A 22,596-nucleotide genomic window follows, 5' to 3' on the forward strand; every position below is an offset into this window, starting at 1 on the left:
TTGCGGCAGCGGTGACACCACGCCTCCACGCAACAAGCAGGGAGCCGGGATTGGAGCAGAGCACAGGCAGCCTCTAAATGTGCAGGTTTTCCCCACACCAACAGGCGTGTCAGTCAAAGTGCGTGTCATAGGTTAGCCATCACTGGTTTACGCCCTTCTTCAGCCAAGGACTGAGTAGAACTGGGGAGGAGTTACCCAGAGTGGGCGGAGCTAGGCTAATAAACCTTTTACACAGACTCAGTCCTTAGCAGCTGAAGAGGAGTATGACACATCCTGACCTGTCGCACCCTTACAAGGGAAACCATATATTTCTTCATTGCCTCTTGACTGCAATACTAGCTTTTTATGTGATTGTTTTCTACTTGTTCTGGAGAAGTTCTCTACAACCTTTCTTTTCTAGTTCTAGTTTGTTTACCTGCTGTGTTTAGATGAAAACTGATTTTTTTTGTTTTGTTTTTCAAAACTCTGAAACAGTGAGACAAAAAAATATTTTTTCGATTGCTTTCATTTTCACTTGGATAAATAGAGGATTTCAGTCCTTCCCCCCTTTATGTTGTCAGTCTTCTGACCTTCCTGGATCTTGTTAATGATTCTAAAACTTGCCTTTAACTAAAGATCATTCATTTGAATTAAGCTAAATTTCATGTTACAGAAGAATCTTGCTCAAGAGAAAGGGAAGCCTTTGTGGTGCAGCTTGAACCTCCTAAAGAAAAGGAGGCTAATTCAGGAGAGAAACTTGAGGCTTTCTCTGCTGCTAACACTGTTGTCAGTCCCAACTTTGAAGATGCTAAGGAGAAATCCACTCCCCCCCACACACACACACTCTTTCAAAAGAAAAAAGAAAAAACATTGGAGCAGTAAGGACGCTTTTATTTTTTATTTTTACATTTATCTTTTAGTGTCTTTAGAGTGGGAAAGCTGTTTAAAGTAGCTTTTATGGTAATTAATTCTGCCTTATTATTGCTGATTTGGCCTTGGGGAAGACAGTTTTCTTTGTTTGCAATTTTCATTTTTTAAAAATGAGTTTAATTGATAGGCTGTCTCTATTACCCCAGTTTTTGCTATCTTTATTGCCTGTGCCCCTAGTGTGTTATCCATTGCTTTCACCAACTCATTCCCTGTTGACTAACATTCTCCCTGTTCTAGTTAGTTTTGAAATATTATTTCAGTTTTAAAAACATGAATGGGAGCCTGGCATCCTGCAAAAAAGAATCCTCAAGCATGATTTCACTTTCTACAATGTTTTTGGTCCTCATGTAGGCCTTCTTTCTCAGGTTAAAGTGACTTGCCCAAGGTCAATTGCCTAAGGCAGGACAAGATTCATTGTCTCCTAGTTTCTGATCTTCATGCCTTATTTAACTATCCAGGATAATACAATGTTAATTACTTTGAAGACATTCAGTATGTGTAGCTCCTGGGAAGTCAAAATTCTAGTTAATAAATAGTAGGTAGGTAGGTAGGAAAGACATGATCACAAAACAAAAATACTCTTAATTTATGATTATTATAGTTTCTAGATCTAAAACACACATAGAATATGACTCTATAATGAAAGTATCAATTACATTCCTTAAATGTTTCTAAGAAAATATAATCAAAACCATTCTAGGCAAATTCATGCAACTGTATTGCTTTATCTTCCAAATTCTGTTATACTTTAATGCTTTTAAGGGTTATTCTTATTTCTGAATAATAAGAGTTTTCTTTACTAGGAACGGAGATATTCAGTCTTCAAGCAGCTTATATTTTAATTGTGACCCTATTTCTAAAATGAAACAGTAAATTGAATGGCAGAAATTAATTTCTGTAAAATTTGAAAAGTTTTCTTCATGTCTTTTACTTTTATTGTTCATTAGTTATCCTCCTTTAGCCTCATTAAATATGTTTTTATATTTTTTTCTATTATATAAGTAACTTGCATAAACAATTTTTAAATACTAATTTCAAATAAGTAATCTCAAGATCCTTATATTCCAATATTAATGCAAATTAAACCTGAGATGTGATTTGGAGAGTGTAAAAATCTGGTGTTTATAAATTATTTGTTTATATACCCATAAGACTCAATTTGGTTTTGTGATTATGGCATCAGGCTAGAAAGCAGGAGACATTGACTTCAAGTCCAGCCTTGGACATGAAAACCAGTTGGGTGACTTTGGGCTAGTCACTGCCTCTCAGCCCAATCCACCTCACAGGTTTGTTGTTGTGGGGAAAATAGGAGGAAGAAAATGTGTTGGATAAACGAATGTACCTTTTCTTTTATGTACACTGAGAGCACATGCACCAAGACAAATTCCTTGTGTTTCCAATCACACTTGGCCAATAAAGAATTCTATTCTGTTCTGTTCTATTCTATTCTATATGTTCAGTGCCTTGAGTTATTCGTAAAAGTAATAAAGGATCTAATATAAGGATCTAAATAAATACATACATACATACCTCATATTTCCTCTATTTTCAACAGCTCTCACCAGATAATCAATTCTGTTTAAAAAAAGGGAACACAATCCATTGTTACTGATGAGGAAATGTGTTTATCATTATGGTTTTGTGCCATCACTTTGTAGCACAGTTTTAATTTATTCTGTTTTTTGATATTGCAAATTAAACATCATATGTACTGCTGTCCTTGGAGAAGGGTAAAACTAAAAAATAATATTGAGTTCTGATTTTATTCTCAGAAATACTGGAAGGCAATTAGAAAAAAATTATAACAATTTTATCTTTACATTTATTGAATTTTTAATCACACACTGATAAAAAAACATTGATACTAGATGAGTGGGAAATCATATAATTTATATATCATAATTGCTTTTCTGCTATCACAAATTCTACATTTTTCACATGGGCCCTCTATAATCATGCAAAATTAGTTGCTATAAGCTTTTTTTCAAATACACTCAGTCTTTATATTCATGAAAATGGAGATCCTGGACATAATTTAATATACTTTAAACAGAGGAAAAATGGCAAAACTTTTATAAATAACTCAAACCCATGCACAGTCAAATCCCATATTTATGATGTGCTATTTGTTTTTGTCGTGTGCATTTTTCTCATTTTCTTTCCAACAACTACATCTCATATTTTGCTTGTTGCTAGACAAACAGTGCTAGAGAAAGCAAGCAAATGTTTTATCAACAGAATTCAATGAATTATGTACCATCATTAGGAAATAACACTAACCTTTAAAAATATGTTCCTATAACTTTCAAAAAAGAGTATGCAAAAATTCAAGAAAAAAAAAGATACCAATAATAAGAAACAAAACAGAAAAGAAAAAGGGGGAGAAGAATATAAGCATATCTTTTTTGCTATAAAGCATGAAATTATAGCAAAGAGAAATATAATGCATTTTTTAACTAGATAGAAAAGTTTGCATTTTCAGAAATGGATAAATTACATATCTCTTGAATCTAATTCTTAATATCTAGAGTCTAAACAAACTTTTTTTTGCAAATTCTTAATATAATTACTTTGGCAATTAATTCTCCATGGCAGAGGTAAACACAATTCCTCAAAAACAATATAATATTTCTCCATTAATCTACAAACATGCAGAGATAGAGAGAGATTTCAAAAAAAAGCAAATACAGAAATAATCTTAATTTTAAGTAAGGTCTGATTTACAGTATCAACAAATAACAGTACTTAAGTATGTACCGAAGAATCACAATGAAAAAAATACCTGTTAAATAAGGCTGCTTTTTTGTTCCATTGTAAATTCTAGCCATCATTACCAATATTTTTGAAATGTTACCAGCATTATAAACACAAACTGAAACTTACAGAAGATATTCTATAAAACTATACTTCTGTGCTTTGTGATAAAAAGATAGTATAAAGCTTTTAAGAAGCAGAAAATTGTTTTAATAAAAGCAACTTCAGAGTTTTTCAGTAATGGTGAAATTCTAGGATAGGTGCTGCATATATCCCTACTAAGAATGATGTGGCTCTTTTTCCAAGAAATATTATTGTACAATTCAAGATTCATGGAAGTTGTCCCCAACTGACTTTTTGTCCCGTTTCTGCTTTAAATTCATAAAATGTGCACACACACAAAAGACTGTGATTGACAAACAAATATCTGTCTATCACTCTGTATTCCAGGTGGAGATTTTTGAGGCTGTGGGATATACTTCAGAATTACATGGAATAGTGGTTTTGAGATCTTCGTGCTAATCTCTACTACTCCGAATGGTAAATTTTAGTTTAACAGCATAAGTGATGTGACATGGCTTATTTACAAACTATTTCTAAGCATCTAATTAAAGATAATACAAAAAGTACCTATTATAGCTGGAATTTAAATTAAAATCAATTGTGCTTCCCTAATCCCATCTGAATCAAGACCCCAGTATGTGCAAAGGACAAGATTAGCCTTCTTCACTCTCCACGTGAGCATGAGGAAATATGGACACTTCCATTAAGGAGGAGCATGTGCTGCAAATGTCCTATATAATATCACCTTATTATTGCAGAATCTGTCTCATTGAGGCATCCAGGCTTAAACACCTTACTGGTATGTTGATTTTTTAAATTGGTGTATAATTCATGTAGTGTATAGTAGCAGATGACAACATGATAGAAGGAAACAAAATGTTTTCAAAAAGTATTTATGAATAGCAAAACTAAAGCCTGGATTTTGGAGCTGAATTAATTGTTCATTTTTCTGGGTTCCTCTTGCTTAATTTATCTCCATTTGTGTCTTGCATTTGGTCTGGCAGATTAACAGTATGGTTTTTGGTTTTCTTGTTTGTAGATTGTTTTTATTTGCTTTATTTTTGTTTTACTATTTAATAAGTGGGAGTAACATATGCTTTTGAATTCAATATTAGTGCATCCTTTCTTTATTAAATATTAGAAGGAATATAAATACAGATCTTTTAGATATCCAGAAAAATAATATAGGTGCAAGATGGAAATATGTCCGTATGTCCAAGCAAAACATGTTTAAAAAGAAAAAGATTGTGGCTTTTACTAAAAAGTTTTTTTCCCCCCACAACCGTCACTTAATCCTTTTATGTAATCCAAGCTGATTTAACAGTAAGATTTTTCCAAGAAGACAGGAAACAGTAAGAGAACATGGTTTTCAAATCTCCCCTGTTTTAGTTTACAAAATCCCTATGTTAATTTCTGTTGTAAAAAAAATATCTTCGTTCCCTCCTCCTTTTTCTTAGAATACTATCTCCAAGAAATTCAGAGAGCTGCAGAATACTGAAACACTTGTGTTCAAAAAAAAAATTCTGATACTTCCTTTGGAGCTTTTAAAAAGATATTTTAATATGTTTAAAAGCAGTTAAATGATTGAAGTGCTATTTTTTTTAAAAAAATGTATTTAATCAGTAATTGCATAATACTTTAATTGGGAGATTAAAGTGAAAAACTATAGAAACAATGGTAAAAATTTTAAGAAAAATGTCAAAGCTACTGTCATGTGACATTCTTTATAAGAATTTTAAAAACTTTTTAAAATTTACAGTCATAATTAAGATTTGACCTCAAAGTCATATTGGGAATTGGATCCCGAAAAGACATAAATCATATTTACTATTCACTTATATTCATATATTTCCCACAGTGTTCAAGCCAATGTATGTGGTTTCTTTAGTTGCTATTGATATACCCCTGTAAACTGTATTAGGCTAGAGCAGGGTGTCAAACTCACGTTGTCATGGCGGCGTCATATGACATATCTCGACTTTTTTCTCATTTGCTAAACTGGGCGTGGACGTGCTAGGACATGATGCATCTGGCCCATGGGCTGCAAGTTGGACAGCCCTGGCCTAGAGAGTAGGATTGACTCCTTCTAAAATGTTAATTTGAATTCTTGTCTTCTCAGTCTTAGCTATCACTAGAGGATTCATATCCTCACATTTTATTTGACAGAAGCTTGGTTATTTGTTTATTTATGCAGTTATTTATTTCAACTATTGCTAAACCAGTTTTACTATGCATTTTCAACCTGATTGCATTCAGTAATTGTAGAATTAGCAATAAAGTTTTGGATTCACCAGTGAGTCAAATCATAGGATTCTTTTTGAATGTATCAAATATTATTTCTTTTCTTTCAATGTTGGATTACTGTGTTTTATTTAACTCCACAAAAATCATATAGTTAGCAAGCTGTATGTAAATTAGACAATGGGATGTTGTAGGACCTTAATAAAAAGCAAATATTTAACTCTTTTCTTTGTATATGCCTCAGAAAAGATCACCGTACTATCTTATCATCTTGTAATTAGAATTTAGTTTAAGTTTCTTTGCTTGCTGATTTTTAATCCTTGATCAGGAAGTAATACCTGCCTTGCAGTGGTGACACTTTCACCAAATCCTTCTTCTGGAACTGGTAGAATCTTTATATTCATTGGCTAACTCATGAGTCCGTGACTGCTCTTTGTTTTTACCACATCGTACTTATTTCAGTCTTTTTGAACATGCATCATTAGCAAGCAGTGTGTGTGGCTTCCAGGAAATTTCATGAGGCTCATTATGCCCCAGTCATTCTGAGCAGGAGAAAAGACAGTATATAAAATAGCATAAATTAAATGTAAGAAAGAATGGAACTGAATGGTTTAGCCCAAAAGCACCTGACAATTATTGTAAAACAGTGATGGTCAGCTATGAGAGTTGTGCCATTATCAGCTGGGTGTCATCTTTGGCAGAAGTACATAGCCTAGCTTTGCCACTTTTAGCTAAGCATTAATGTTATGAAGACTGAGAGAATCATTTGAAAAAATAAATGCATTTATTAAGATGTGGGAGCAGCAGTTAGGTACTGTTTATCCTGTTAAATCTGTGTCTTTTTCCAGTTAGCAGAATAGCATCTTGGCATTCTCTTTCTTCTTCTTCTTGAGTCATATCCATCATTGGACATTGGCGATCATGTTGGCAATCCTATTTTTATCAAAATCCGCAAAAAAAGTGCTGTTGAGTTTTGTCAAACCAGTCCCTTAGATTTTGAAGCCATGATGCTGTTCTTCTGCCTGGACCTTGTTTGCATTCAATCTTTCCTTGGAGGATTAACTGAAGTATACCGTATTTTTCCAGATGTCACAGCACATGTCCAAAATATTCTAACTCACTTTTTAATGATTTTGATGATTTCCCTTGGCTTTCCCAGGCAGCTTATCACCTCCTCATTTCTGATTTTGTCAACCCAACTTATATGTAACAGCCTCCTGTAAATTCACATTTCAAATGCTTCTAATCTCTTTAAGTGACTTTCTGTCAGAGACCAACTCTCCACACCGTAGAACAGGATAGAAAGTTGTAACATCTGACAAGGCTAATTTTCAATCTTAGGTTTATGTCGTGATTGCAGAAGACCTTTTTTATCTTGAAGAATGCTGTTCAAGCTTTCTCTATCCTCATTTTTATTTCAGTGGTCATGTTCTAGCTTTCATGTAAATTAGAACCAAGGTACGTGATCCTTTCAACTTTTTCTAGTGGTATTCCTTACGAAGTTGTTGATGGTAAATTAATGGGTTGTTTGCTGACAACCATGAGCTTGGTTTTTGAGGTGTTAAGCTTCAAGCTGCATTTTTCAGATATTTCTGTGACTCTGTTGATGAGGAACTGAAGGTCTTCATACTTCATACTGGCAAGCAGAACTGTGTCAACAGCATATCTTAAATTGTTGATCTGAACACTTGTTTACTTTAAGACCAGCATTGATGTTTCCCAATGCTTCATTGAAAATTGATTCAGAGTAGATATTGGCATTCCTTGTTCCCAATTAATAAATTGATTCATTTAAATTCTTTTGAATGGTAGCTTATGCAATGTCAGCAACAGACCTCTTGGACAGCATTTCACAGCTTGGAGCATACCCAACATACTGCAGCATAGCTGTGGTCTGGAAATGCTGGTGTTGTATGCCTAGGTAGCTACCCTCTGAATGGGTCAAATTGCCCCCTGCTTGGCCCTGTTAATAAGTCTATTAAGAGGGGAGAAATCAAGGTAAAGACAGATTTTTCCTCTTGCTTCTTATTTCTTTCCTATTAATTAAAGATGATAAACAAAAAATAACAATACTGCACCAGTAAAGTGCTTATTTAAAGATATAATGTGTCTCTGCTAGACTGAGGGCTTAAGTTCTCATGACACAAGGTTTTTTTCTGCTCAGGCCTAATACACCAATATGAGAGACAACTTTGTCAGGGGCAAATATAAGACAAGTTATCTGTATTCTGCTAAAGATTCCCAAAGGGACGTTGCCATTTATGATACCAAAATCCTGGGAGATTAACTACATTATATATATTATATAGCTCCACTAAATGGCAATTATTTTTATTACTAGAATGAGCAGCTGTGACAGGAAATCAAAGTCCATGACCTCAGGTGTTTTAAAACTGTATCTCCTTATTTAGAAAGAGTCTCAATGAGAAGTCCTTTTTGATCTGCTGTGCTTTTGCAAATATTCCATTCATACGTTTGAGAGGCTTTAAATAAAAGAAAAAGAAGTAAGATGAGGATTAAAATTCAAAGCCTTTCATTAAAATATCTGGGATGGAACCTCTAATATAATGAATATATCCATATGGATGGCATTAATGATAAATGCATTACATGCAAACAGTCCCTGTGACAATTGCTTACATTTTGAGGTAAAGATGGGTACTCTCCTTCCCAAAGGCTTGGAAAACATTTAATCAACTAATTAGGTGGACCATTGGCTAAGAGCAGTTCCTCCAAGAGAAAGTATATGTCATTTCTAACAGTTGTCATTGACTTGAAGGCATATTATTATCACCATAATTAGGCTAATAACTTCATGCAGTAAAGGGGATCTTCTAAATAAATACAAACATTTATGTTATGTTTTCCCCTGCTTTTGTCTTCTATTTATTCTATGTTAGCCAAGACAGCTAAAATTTTCAGGGATCTGGTCTGGAAAATCTGAAAACCACTTTAAAAGAGGTAGAAAGCAAGGATGTTCAGTTAGTATGCCTAATTCCAGTTAATTTTAAGTGGTACTCACCCTGAGAAAGTAGTCATGACATTGATGTCGATATTAAGTTTATGATGTCACAAATTGCTGGGAGCAGAAACAGAACAGGGCTTTCCTGGAAACTAAGCAAGTGGTGAATGGTTGCTATAGCTGCAATGTTTCAAGGAACATACGGCCTTTGAAGAATCATTTGAGACATTCCCACTGTATTCCATTAGCACCAATAGTGGCTACTATTGTGAGCATAACTTCTTTTCAACCAGTCTCCTTTTTTATTCATGTGCCTGGCTTATGATGGTGATACTTTCACAACCAAAATTAGAAATCAATGCCCAGATAAAGCATAGGAGATGGAGCCAAGCAAACTATCTCAACACCTTTCAGCATTATTGCTTAGTTCTCTGTTTATCAGTTCTGTTTCCATCCATTTTTTTCCATAGGCTGTGTTTATTTATTTCATAGGCTGTATTTACTTAACTGCATTTATTTTTCAGCTCACCCACAGCCCCCAGCAGTTTTGAGCATAGAAAGGTTCCATTCCCCACCATCCAGTCAGACTGAAGAAGCTTCTTGGATGAGAAGCAAAACGTCTTCAAAGAAAAAACAAGAATGTCCAGTTGCCTCCTGAAGAAGCACCTTTGGGACAGACAGCCTGGTTGAATGTTTAAGAAATTCTTAACAACAAGAAGAGCTTAATAGAGATGTGCAGAGAAATGGTAGATTTCCCTTCATTGGATGTGTTTAAGAGGGTGCCAGACAACTACCTGTACACTTTAATTTGGATTCTTGTACTGAGCAGGAGGTTGTACTTTAGTGCTCCGATTCAGCTGTGTTTCTATGTCTTCTAAAAGTAAGAGTTGTTTCTTTTGGAACAACATGTAATGTCATATCCAGTCTGTTCTCAGTAGTCTATCTACTGTGCTTTATTTACATATGTCACAAAGTGCTCTAAAGAGTGTTCTCTAAGGAGTCATAACTTGATCATTGCTGCTCTGGGTAGGTTTTATATAGAAACATTTTGCTTCATTTAACATTATGAGAATGGTGTGTATTGTGCTGTTTGAAATACATTGTTACAGAGTAACAATGGCTACTCAATTCCATAAAGAAAAAGATAAATGGAATATTTTGGAAATGCTTAATACCTTTCTTTTTAAGAATGTTGATTATAATAGTAAAATCTAATACAAACTACATTTAAAAAAATAAAAGAATAGGAAGAAAAAAGGAGAGAAGTAAGACTACAATAAAGAAGTAAGCAAATAATTAAATAAAGAATATACTAAGGAATAACTTCTGACCATCACAAGTATAAACAAATTTAGTGACTCTACACTCCCTCTAAGGTTACAAACATTTATTACTTCATCCCATATACATTTCTTATCTATAAACAAAACCATGAAACATTTTTTTCGGTCCTGGTGTCAGCAGAAAGTCCATAAATGGTTGGCAGAAATAACAAAATATCTTGTTTCAACATTAATCAAATAATCCAGAGATTCCCAGCCCTGGGCTATGGCCCACTATCGTGCCTTGAGCCATTCGGAACCGGGCCATGGAAGCAGTGGGCAAGAGAGGAGCTATCGCCTCTTTCCTCCACCACCACCAGCCTGCAAATCTGGAAATTAAAATAAACCATCTTTATATTCCTCTGCATCACTTCCAACAGTCTCAAATGTTGAGACTATGTTAGCTCATTCAAATGTTACAGGATTTGATTTCATTTCTTTGTCCCTTTGCACAGAGTTCTTCAAGGCTTTAACAAGTCTTTTTTATAGATCCAATAGGGCAAAATTATTGAAGTCGCTGTTTTAGTTTGTTATTTGCAGTTTCCTTTTAAATTTTAAAACCTCAGCCAGTTTCTTTTGTAGATCCAGTGAAACATCTTTTTTCCAATTCATTCTCTTGGCTTATGAATTGTAAACCCACTTTGATACCTTTATATTGTCAGATAAAAATTGTTCTACATCTGTCAAGTTTTCCCTAACATATTTTGGACATGGTCTATCAATGGAAGCAGACATCATTATTGATGTTACAGCTACTATTTTCTTATTCTATTCTTTAAAAGTCTCCATTATTTTCATTATTACAGCGTTCTGCAATATTTTACAGGCTTTGATTTTCTTTCCTCTTTCTAAAAGCCTTCATCCCCTCTAGTGTCCATGTCATGAAATTGCTTATCTTTGTTGTATCTTGTAAAAACCAGAACAGAATCTATTTTCTACCAGAAGCTGTTCTTTATAATTACAGGTAGTCCTTGACTTACAACGATTGGTACTGAAAAAAGGGATGTATAACCATTTTTCAAACTTACAACCATTGTAGCATCCCCATGGTCACATGATCAGAATTTGGATTCTTGATAGTTGCAGTGTCAAGCAAAGTCAATGGGGAATCCAGATTCACTTAACAACTGCAGTGATTTACTTAACAACTATGGCAAGAAAGATCGTAAAATAGGACAAAGCTCATTTAGCAAATGTTTAAAATTTGCTTAAAATTCATTCAACGAGCAACTAGCAACAGAAATTTTGGGCTCAATTGTGGTCATAAATTGAGGACTACCTATAATTGTAAAATCTTTTATAATAAGTTTCAATATTTCAATTTTACTTGGACCCCTAATCTGTTTATACGTTTCTAAGACAAGAATCTTATTTAGTTTTTTGCTGTTTATTCTGGATTCTTTAAATTCTTAAGGTTATGATTAAAAGTTTATTTCCTTTAAGATTGAAGCCAGATTTACTCAGTGTTTCAAACTTGTTGAAGGAATAGGTTAGAGCTATTTAATGAGCATTTTGTGCAAGTGATAAGAAAGTGAGGTTTATGAACTTACTGGCCTTTAATTGTCTGCATGGTTGCGTCTCCTGCTTGGGCAGGGTGTTGGACTAGATGACCTACAAGGTCCCTTCCAACTATATTAATCTGAAAGTAAGATGGCTAGTGTCTCCCAGCACCTGTGGAAAATCACTGTCCTGTGAACTCCTTGCAGGGATCACCTGTCCAGGATACGTGGGCATGTGAACAATCTCCCATCCTCTCCTTACCCAGAGAGGTTCAAGGAACTATTCTACTTACTGGTTCCTTGGTCTTTGCTGTGTTTGTTAGCTCTGCTTTCACAGAACCATCTTCAGTTACCATACTTCCTTTGGAAGTTTCCTGGATGCTTAATAACTGTAAAATAGAGGCAGGATGCTTTTGGTTCTGCAGTTATTTTCAATAACTGTTCCCATAATATGTGACTATGCTGATTAGAGATAATCCAACATATCTATAGTAGCATTCTATTGCTTACCCTGCCTTAAAGAAATTCTATATCACTCAAACTGCAAAGCGGAGAATGAGTGTAAAGTTTGATAAGTAAAAGTTTTCCTGAGCCATCCTATACAGCAGGGGTCCCCAACTTTTTTTGGTTCTGTGGACCGGCGGCAGTGGTTTCAGTGGTTTTGGCAGTGGGGGAAAATGGTTTTGCACACGCAACCTAAATCCAGCACATGAGCAAATGAAGCTTTGCACACTCATCTGTCAGTAGTGGGCCACAGCCTAGGAGTTGGGAATCCTTGCTGTAAAGTACAATTGTTATTTTAGAATGCATGTGATGGGAAATAACATATCAAATTGAATTTGGACATCAAATCAGTTCTGGCTTTTAAATTACAGATATAAAGAGTTTTTTAACCTTTTTATTATTTAATCAAAATTATGACTGTTGCTATCCTGTTTCATTATATTGAATCAAAACCATGTGGTTTTGACCTGCCTCTCGCTCTGTCTGGATGAAATTGAACAGAATTAGGTATGATATTGGAAGAAGTGCTCTGCCCTGTATATGCGGGGGTGGAAAGATTCCCCTTGTTGCGATTGTGATGCTGATATGTAAACATATTGTACAACAGGGGTCCCCAACCACCGGTCCGCGGACCGGTACCGGTCTGAGGAACAACTCCTACCGGGCCGCGGCTTGCTGGGCGCCGCCATCTTTTTTTTCATGAAAAGTGCTTCCGGTGAGCTTTTCCGGTAGAAAGCTCACCGGAAGCACGTTTTCATCAAAAAGATGGTGGCGCCAGCGCTCGGTGAGCTTTTCCGGTAGAAAGCTCACCGGAAGCACGTTTTCATCAAAAAAGATGGCGCCGCCAGCCCGGTGAGCTTTTCCAGGTAGAAAGCCATTTCTACCCGGAAAGCTCACCGAGGCGCAGCGCCGCCATCTTTTTGATGAAAAGTGCTTCCGGTGACCTCACCGGAAGCACGTTTTCATCAAAAAGATGGCGGCGCCCAGCTGATGCCGTTACCGGGCCGCAGCGCCCAGCTGATGCCGTTACCGGGCCGCGGCGTCAAAAAGGTTGGGGATCACTGTTGTACAAGATTGCCTGTGACCTGAATTTTCTGCTTTCCTAGAAGATCTGTTCAAAGCAATGCCAGAGGCAATCACCTGGATAGCTAAATTGGACCTCCAGTTATGAGGCCACTGCCATATCCCCATAGAAGTTTCATATATAATTATGTGGATTGTGTGTATATGTTTACTTCTCTTCTGTCATGTTCTCACCATATGCTAAATAATAAATATGATTATTTTGAATACTTTATTTGGCCAATTGTAAGTAGGCACACAAGAAATTTGTCTATATTGGTATAAAGCGCCGATCTAAGTTTTGTTTCTGAAACTAATGCTGCATTTTCAGAAGAACGTATTTGAGCTTTTTTCCTTTTCTTTGTTTTAGATGATCATCTACTCAGATTTCCACAAAAGATTTTGAAGAAATCACCGACCGATCAACAGATTAGCAAACTTGCTCAGAGACTTGGACCTGAATGGGAGTGCATTGTATTGTTTCTTGGCTTGAGCCAAAATGATATCTACTGTTGTAAAGTCAACCACCCATACAATATAAAATCACAGATTGTGAGTGCCTTCATTTTATGGAGGCAACGTTTGGGGAATAAAGCTACTGTGGAGAGTCTGTGCGCTGGTTTGAAATTTGGAGAAGTAGATTCTTCAGTAATCCAGCAGCTGTTTTAATGAGCTTCTAAACCTCATCACAACTGGATTCAATAGAACCAAAGGCCCATCCAATATTCTCTTCGCACAGTGCTCACTCAGAAATTATGAAAAGTCTACATCTTGGCACAACTATAGCAATCACCCAGTATTTTCTGGGTACATTGCTTACCAATTGGCCTTAACATGCCAATGTTGATTGCTGCAGCAGGTATATTGCCATCATAATGAGGGTTGGTAACCCCTTTCTCTCCCTTTTTGGAGTCTCCAGATGCCATGCCTTCATGGCAAAGTGGCAAAGCCACTTTTAAGATCAGATACTGTGGAGGAGATTTTGGTATGGCATGAGATCCCATCATGTGGATGAGAAATTAGTGTTGACAACCATACCAATACTGTGCAAGCCTTCTGCAATTCCAAGTGACTCTTCTCTTGGCCTTAGTAATCTTTATTAATAGCAGTAAGTTGATCCAGTAGCAAATCATAAGGAAAGGGCAGTCATCACTGAATAGCTACCAAAGATAACAGTCTCACTATTAGAGATTCAAGGAAACATAACAGGTACTTGGAGTTACTACTTTGTGTTATACACCCAGCAAGTTGGTGACTCTGCTTTTTTAATGTTAATGTCTAGGAATGTTATAATGTCCTGTTTATTTTTAAAGAATGCATATTACAACCATAAAAAATAACAGTCCAAAAACTCTACATTTTGTTATATGAATTCTGAGTACTTATTGTGTAAGTTACTTAATTCTTGATGGTGTGCACTGGAGTGGCCGTACTCTGTATTCTATACTTTGTATATAAAGATGTCATGGTTCCAAACCAAGCCAGCAGAAGAAGAGGCCGCACTGTGAGCAGAACAGGTCTCTTTCCTAGAGTCTCCCAGCTTGGCACGTGGTGAACAACACAAGTAAAAATGTTTCTAGTCAGCATTACTGGCTTCTGCTAGCCAGCTGGCTATATGGGCACAGCATGCTCTGCCCTCCTGTTCCTGGTTGCTCCCTGGCCAGCTCCAGCAAGTACTTTCTGGCCCAGCTCCAGCAAGCACTCTTCAGGCCTGGATGGCTTCTGACCAACTGCAGCTGGCTTGCCTTCCTGAGTCTTGTTCCAGCATGAGTCCCATCACCTGACATTCATTTGTGGTCCCCTGCGCGTGGCAAGTATTGGCAAAAAGCATACTCTTTCCAACTTACTTGTGTCGTGTTCCTCCAGATATGTTCATTTGTGATTCAGTAATATTGCCAAGTGTTTTCTATTTATTGGATTTAACTTTGTAGATATTCCTAAAAGCCAGTTTTCATATTTGATTACTGTCAGCTTTCATGTGGCTATTCTGTCTCAGTATTTTTCCATAAGAGAAATCTTGCTTAACACGTATACCTCTCAGAGCAAAGTTCACTGTTGACAGGAAAAAGGAGCTGATAAGATTAACTTCACAAAAGCCTGTGAAAGGATGTGTATTCAGTTTCACAAAAGCCTGTGTCAGATAAAAGATGTGTATTCGATAGCAGTCACGATGTATCATCACAGAAACTTGTGTCAGATAAAAATACAGGAAAAAACATGCTTATCAATAACAGTCAAGAAGTTCGTTACTTGTATCAAGTAAGCCTGTTTTCAAAGATAAAGTTTGTAACTTCTTTGTCTTTCTGTAAACCCCCCTCACCCCCCTCTTTGATTCAGCATAATAAAAGAGGACAGCGTAGAGCAAGCTGGCAGCCTGAACAATCCCATCTGTCTTAGGCTCAACTGGGACAATTCCATCTGCCCCAAGCAATGCGCTGTCTCACCTAAAGAAATCTTCGTCTTGTGTTCTTTTTCTTTTAGCTTTTGCAATCACTTTTAAACTCACCCTGGATAGGGTCCTGCTTTTGCCAAACTTCGCCCTTGCGAGGGCTTCTCTGTATCTCACCCTTGCGAGGGTCCCGTTCTGAGAGGAATTCAGCAATCAACCAGAAGATCGAAACAACAGACCGGTCGCTCAACGCGACAGCTGGGGGCTCGTCCAGGATCCCTTGATTTGTCCGGGATCTCTTCGACTTTCTGGTTCCAAGGTGTGACTTCTGGCTAGAGGTGCATCTCCTTCACTCCCATTGCTACGCACCTGGCATAGGTTTCGTACGAATCGTAAGTAATGGGCTCCTCACTTTCTCAAGTTTCGTCAGGGCACAGGGACGAACTTTATAGTCTAGTGAAGAAGGCTAATTCCTTTCAGAAAATTAATGGTACAACTGTGTATCCTATTTCTAAAAAATCTTTAAATAAATTTATAATTTATATTGAGGCGCACTGTCCAGCCTATCCATCTGCTGGAACTCTTAGCCATTCTCAATGGGAAAAATTAGGAAAATATTTACATGAAATTCCCAGAGCTCCCATGGATATACTTATCTCTTGGAGAGCGATAATGGCTGCTATATCAATTGTTTATCCTTCTTCTAGTCTTCCTGAAAATTCTCTTTCTCCTGTTTCCTCTGATTCCCCTTCTTCTAATTCAAAAACTTCTACAAATTCTTCCTTATCACCTCCTTATCCTGACATTTCTTCCCCTCCTCCTTCCTCTCCTTCTTCTCTTCCTGATTTTTCTCCTATGAAACCTGTGGGAGGAATCATAACTAATCTTCTGTCATCACCTCTATCTTTAGAAACAGAAAATCCTTCTGCTTATCCTATGACTATCATCCCTGGAGCAGCAGGAGGCAATGTTCATACTAACATTGAATTTAAAGTTTTGAAAAATATTAAAGATGCAGTTACAACTTATGGACTGCATTCTCCTTTTACTAGGGGAATACTTGATTCTTTGGTTACAGCTAATACAGTTGTGTTATTGTATGATTGGAAAATGCTTTTTTCTATGCTTATGACTCCAGCGCAATATGTTGTGTGGCAATCTGAATATGAAAAAGGTATTGAGGCTGAAATTCGTAGGGGTTTGCCTGCTGGAGTAACTGAAGATCATTTAATGGGCAAAGGTCAATTCTCCACTCTAGTACAACAACAAAATTCTCCCCGTCGTTGTTTTGCTATTATTCATATGTGTGCTATGAATGCTTTAAAGCGTGTGGATGATTCAGATTCACAGTCCACTCAAGCATTTTTAAAAATTATGCAAGGTCCTGATGAGCCTTATGCTTCATTCATCAGTCGACTTCAAACAGCCTTAGATAGACAGATAGATAATTCTGTTGCTAAACAAGAATTACTTATAAAATTGGCTTTTTCAAATGCAAATCAAGATTGTCAAAAAATTCTACAGCCAGTTGCTAATAAGCCAGGAGTGACTTTGGCTGAGTTTTTACAACTCTGTAGAATTGTAGGAACAACCATTCATAAAATGGATATGCTTGCTACTGCAATCACTGCTTCATTACCAAATTCTAATTCTGCTTCCACTTCTCCTCCTGATGCTTTTGCTGTAACACGCAATGGCAATTGTTTTAACTGTGGCAAGCCAGGACATTTTAAAAATCAATGTCGTATGCCAGGGGGTGGAGCTGCTCTTCGTGGCCAAACCAGAGGTCCATCTTCCTCATCTAAGCCAAAAACTATCTGTCCTCGCTGCAGGAAAGGCTATCATTGGGCTTCAAATTGTCATTCTAATCCTTCTCCTTCTCAGCCTTCGGAAACTAATTGAGGGTCTTCAGCTAGCCCCGCTACAAAGGCTGAATTACCTGTCACAACATTTCCTGTGGTATTGTTAGAGGATCTTGTGTATGATGATCCTGGTGCAGTTTTTACTCTTCCTTTAACTACAACGTTTCTCAAACCTTTACCTCCTTCCACACCTGTCTTGCTTATTCCCAATTCTTCTCTTACAATAGAGGGTGTGGTTGCAGCTCCTTACTTATATGATTCTTCTGCTCTTAATAATCTTGCATTGGCTGCAATAGGAGATCGTTGCTTTACTTTAAAAAAGGGGACAGTAGTGGCAACACTTATAATTTTGCCTCTTTTTGAACCACTTTCTTTGTTTGCATTACAGCAGCCTGTTCAAGCTTCAAAACCAACTCTTTCTGTTACACTCAATGGTCGAATTTTTGAAGGTCTGATTGACACCGGTGCAGATGTTTCTGTTATTCGTTCTTCTGAATGGCCCTCTTCATGGTCTCTCACAGAAGCTTCTTCAGTGCAGGGTGTAGGTGGAGCTCAAGCTGCTAAGGTCAGCTCTCATTGGCTCTCTGCTTCTACTGAGCATTCTACTATAACTGCTTATCTTAAACCCTATATCCTTCCTCTACATTGTAATCTATGGGGACGTGATTTACTTTCTCAATTTCAGGCTTACATTCAGATACCATAGTTTTTCTATTAAAATGTCTATTTCTCCTTTATCTCTTACTCTTAAAACCTCTATTCCTGTTTGGGTGGATCAATGGCCTCTCACAAAAGAAAAATTGGAGGCTTTACATCTTCTTGTTCATCAACAGTTATTAGAGGGACATATTGAACCTTTCACCAGTCCTTATAACACCCCAGTATTTGTAATTAAAAAGAAATCTGGCAAATGGCGTCTCCTTAATGATCTCAGAGCCATAAATTTAATTATTCAACCTATGGGACCACTGCAGTGTGGTCTGCCTAATCCTAATTTGATCCCAGCTGGATTTGATCTCATAATAATAGATTTAAAGGACTGTTTCTTTTCTATACCTTTGGCACAAAAGGATAGGATCATCTTTGCATTTACAGTGCCAGAGCTTAACAACTCTAAACCCACATCTAGGTATCAATGGAAAGTTCTTCCACAAGGTATGCTGAATTCACCAACTATGTGTCAATATTTTGTCAATGAGGCTCTGCATCCTTATAGATCTCAATTTCCAAATTTTCTTGTATATCATTACATGGATGATATCTTAATTGCTGCTGATGGGCCAAAGGGGACGGTTCAAAAAACTTTCCCGATCCTCTTGACCACATTAGCAAAAGCAGGGTTACATATAGCACCTAAAAAATCCAGTCTCACTACCCAATGCAATATTTAGGTCACAAGGTTTTAGCTTCCACAGCATCTCCACAAATTCCTTCACTCACACTTCCACAGCCAACAACACTGGTTCAATTACAGCAGTGCTTGGGGGTTATTAACTGGGCTAGACCATATCTTGCTCTAACCACACAGATGCTATCACCACTTTTTCAAGCACTAGTAGGATTGAAAAATCCTGCAGATAAAGTCTATCTTTCAGATCAGCATCTAGAAGCTTTAAAACAAGTAAACACAGCCCTAGCAACTCAATGGGTAAATCGTGCACTCACAGATAAACCACCTTCTCTTGCTATTCTTTCCACTCATCAACTACTGACTGCAATAATTGTTCAAATATCAAATACAAAAAATCTTCATATCTTGGAATGGTTACACCTACCACACACTCCAAAAACATCTATTTTTACTAGAGCAGCACAAATGGCTTCTCTTATAGAAAAAGGGCGTAAGAGAACCAAAGCTCTAATGGGAATGGATATTTTTACATTGTATATTCCTTTTAAGATTACTCAATGGGAACCTCTTTTTCAGACTTCCACAACACTGCAGGATGCGTTGGAAGATTGGTGTGGCCAAGTGTCGTGCCACCTTCCTTCTGATTCACGACTGCAGGTGTTGAGGACAGTTCCTTTTGTTTTACAATCACCTTTTGTCCAACAGCCATTGAAGGAAGGCTTAACTGTCTTTACTGATGGTTCAAAAAATATTGGAGCATGTACATGGTATGAAAATGCTCAATGGCATAAACGCTTAACTACTTCACAATCATCAGCACAACAAGCTGAATTAGCTGCTTTCCTATTGGCGTTGTCTCTTTTTTCACAACAATCTTTAAATGTAATATCTGATAGTATGTATGTTACTCAGATGGTTGCTCATATTTTTGATGCATATATTTCTCCTGTTACCCCTCCCTCTCTAATGAAACTTTTTTTACAGCTTCAGACACTGTTGAAAAAACGAGGGAAACCTTTATTTGTAGCTCATATCAGAAGTCATCAGCAATTGCCTGGATTCCTAGCAGAAGGCAATCATATGGCAGATGAGGCTTGTAAAATTATGGCCTCCTCTCCCCTTCTCCAACAGCTTTCACCTGGGGAGAGTCATGATTATTTTCATCAAAACAGGAAAGCCCTAGTGAGACAATTTGGAATTACATATCAAGAAGCCACAGCAATAATTCAACAATGTCCAACATGTAGCTTGCAGGCCAAAGGTATCCCTGAAGGTGTTAATCCTAGGGGTACTCAAGCCTGTGATACATGGCAAATGGATGTAACTCATTATCCTCCCTTTGCTCCCTGGAAATACATTCATGTATCAGTAGATACTTATTCAGGGTTTATTATAGCAACATTGCAAAGAGGAGAGGCTACAAAAAATGTTATTAATCACTGTATTCGATCATTCGTAACGTTGGGATGTCCAAAAATTCTCAAAACAGATAATGGTCCTGCTTATGTCAGTTCTCCCTTTGCTGAGTTTTGTCATAAGTTTTTTCCATAAGAGAAATCTTGCTTAACACGTATACCTCTCAGAGCAAAGTTCACTAAGTTGACAGGAAAAAGGAGCTGATAAGATTAACTTCACAAAAGCCTGTGAAAGGATGTGTATTCAGTTTCACAAAAGCCTGTGTCAGATAAAAGATGTGTATTCGATAGCAGTCACGATGTATCATCACAGAAGCTTGTGTCAGATAAAAATACAGGAAAAAACATGCTTATCAATAACAGTCAAGAAGTTCGTTACTTGTATCAAGTAAGCCTGTTTTCAAAGATAAAGTTTGTAACTTCTTTGTCTTTCTGTAAACCCCCCTCACCCCCCTCTTTGATTCAGCATAATAAAAGAGGACAGCGTAGAGCAAGCTGGCAGCCTGAACAATCCCATCTGTCTTAGGCTCAACTGGGACAATTCCATCTGCCCCAAGCAATGCGCTGTCTCACCTAAAGAAATCTTCGTCTTGTGTTCTTTTTTCTTTTAGCTTTTGCAATCACTTTTAAACTCACCCTGGATAGGGTCCTGCTTTTGCCAAACTTCGCCCTTGCGAGGGCTTCTCTGTATCTCACCCTTGCGAGGGTCCCGTTCTGAGAGGAATTCAGCAATCAACCAGAAGATCGAAACAACAGACCGGTCGCTCAACGCGACACTTTCATACCTCTTTAAATCATTTACCACCCAAGGATCATCTGATCAGGTAACTTTTTTCCTCTGCCTTCTGGAAGATTCTTATCATAATTTGTGTAAATTTTAATTGTCCATTACTATCCTGACTATCCCACTCTTACCTGATTTGAAGATTTATTATATTTTGGTAGATTTTAAAATGTCTCATTTCACTCTCCATAAAATCCTTTGATTTTATGTCTAATAATTTAGAAAAATATTTATTCAGAATACAGAGGGGTATGAAACCCAGTTCCCTTTCAATGCCTCAAAACTGTTTTGAATCTGTTTACCCCAAAAGATATTTCACCAATGTTTCACAAATATTATCATCAAGAACAGATTTGCAATAGTGGAGCCAAAAAAGACAAGGAAAAGGAAACTTTTTTTAAAAAAAAATGCTCTGATGCCATACTCCCCTTCTGTAAAAAGAAAAGGAAGTTAAATGTAAGTGTTCAATAAGTGAACAATAAGTGTTCAATAAGTTAGCCTTCAAATTAGGGTAAACTTTATGCCAATCTTATTTGCCTTAATAATGTTATTTTTGAGGTTTGAGAAACTTCATTTGAATAATGTTATTTTTGAGGTTTGAGAAACTTCATTTGAACAGCAGTATGATATTTTCTGATTTTGATTACCTAACCTGGCCTTGTGCTGATTTCTATGGAATAAAAAAAAAACCCTCCAGTTATTTAATCTTTTGAATTAGTACGTCAAACTCTTAACAATCAGCTCTTCCACATTCAAGGAGAAGTTTGAATCATTCATTTTAAGAACTTTTTTCCTTTGTACAAAACCATTTTAAAGCTATGTTTAAAATTTTGCTTGTACATTTTCTATTATGGATCTCTCCCAGATGAACTTTCACCTAGTGCTTCTTGTCCTACCCTCAGATGCTATGGAGAATAAATATAAATAAATTGACGCCCTTTTCCCTGCAGCAGGCTTTCAAGACAAACAGTAAACAATAATATAGCATCAAACAAAGCAAAACATGCAAAGCTTGAGGTTCAGTCTTCAAGTTCAGCCTTTCTCCGCAGCAACACTAGGTTCCCAACTACCTATATACTGTCTGGACAGCACAGGGCACCTGAGTTAATCTTCGTGTTTTGAGTGACCATTTTAGAATTATATATCCTTAGCATCATCTCCAGCATCCTTGGTTCATCTTTTCAAAAAAACCACCTGCTCACCATGATGCTGCCGCAAAGCAGGACTTGTGGGAGCCTTGCCAGGTGAGAGTTACGAAAATAACAACTGCAGCTTTCCCTTCTGTGCCCACACTCTGGGATGAATGTGCAATATTTCATCATTCTTTTTACATCATTTTATTGCACATCCTCTGGAGAGTTCTTTAACCATATATGGCTCAGTAATAGTTAATACAAAATAGTTCCTACAATAAATTATTTAATTCAAAAACCTATAGTGCATTACATATCTCTACATTACACTACTGTTTGTCTTTCT

At 36.8% G+C, this 22,596-nt stretch overlaps 1 protein-coding gene and 1 long non-coding RNA gene across 7 annotated transcripts in view; one reads left to right on the forward strand and one right to left on the reverse strand.

Annotated features, from left to right (window-relative positions):
* The window catches only part of CRADD (CARD and death domain containing adaptor protein), a 30,442-nt gene extending 15,754 nt beyond the window's left edge, over positions 1–14,688 (forward strand). For 2 of the 6 annotated variants that reach the window (XR_015750078.1, XM_087968108.1), the window contains exons 3-4: positions 4,114–4,203; positions 13,687–14,688. Coding sequence is in view for 4 of the 6 variants with exons in the window: in XM_087968108.1 (XP_087824234.1) it covers positions 4,114–4,185 (72 nt within the window). In the remaining 2 variants the exon portion in view is untranslated. Of the gene's footprint in view, positions 1–4,113; positions 4,204–9,453; positions 9,671–13,686 lie in introns of those variants that run through there. The other 4 variants (XM_026693819.2, XM_087968110.1, XR_015750079.1 and 1 more) reach the window with 3 other exon arrangements.
* Positions 1–22,596, reverse strand: part of LOC113431514 (uncharacterized) — a 45,251-nt gene that overhangs the window by 12,623 nt on the left and 10,032 nt on the right. The window contains exon 2 of the long non-coding RNA XR_015750080.1: positions 2,440–2,484. This is a non-coding gene — a long non-coding RNA (uncharacterized LOC113431514). The remainder of the gene's footprint in view (positions 1–2,439; positions 2,485–22,596) is intronic.

Source organism: Notechis scutatus, chromosome 6 (assembly GCF_049901735.1).
Source record: "Notechis scutatus isolate UNSWTSFEM ecotype Mainland chromosome 6, rNotScu1.2, whole genome shotgun sequence".
Taxonomy (NCBI): domain Eukaryota; kingdom Metazoa; phylum Chordata; class Lepidosauria; order Squamata; family Elapidae; genus Notechis; species Notechis scutatus.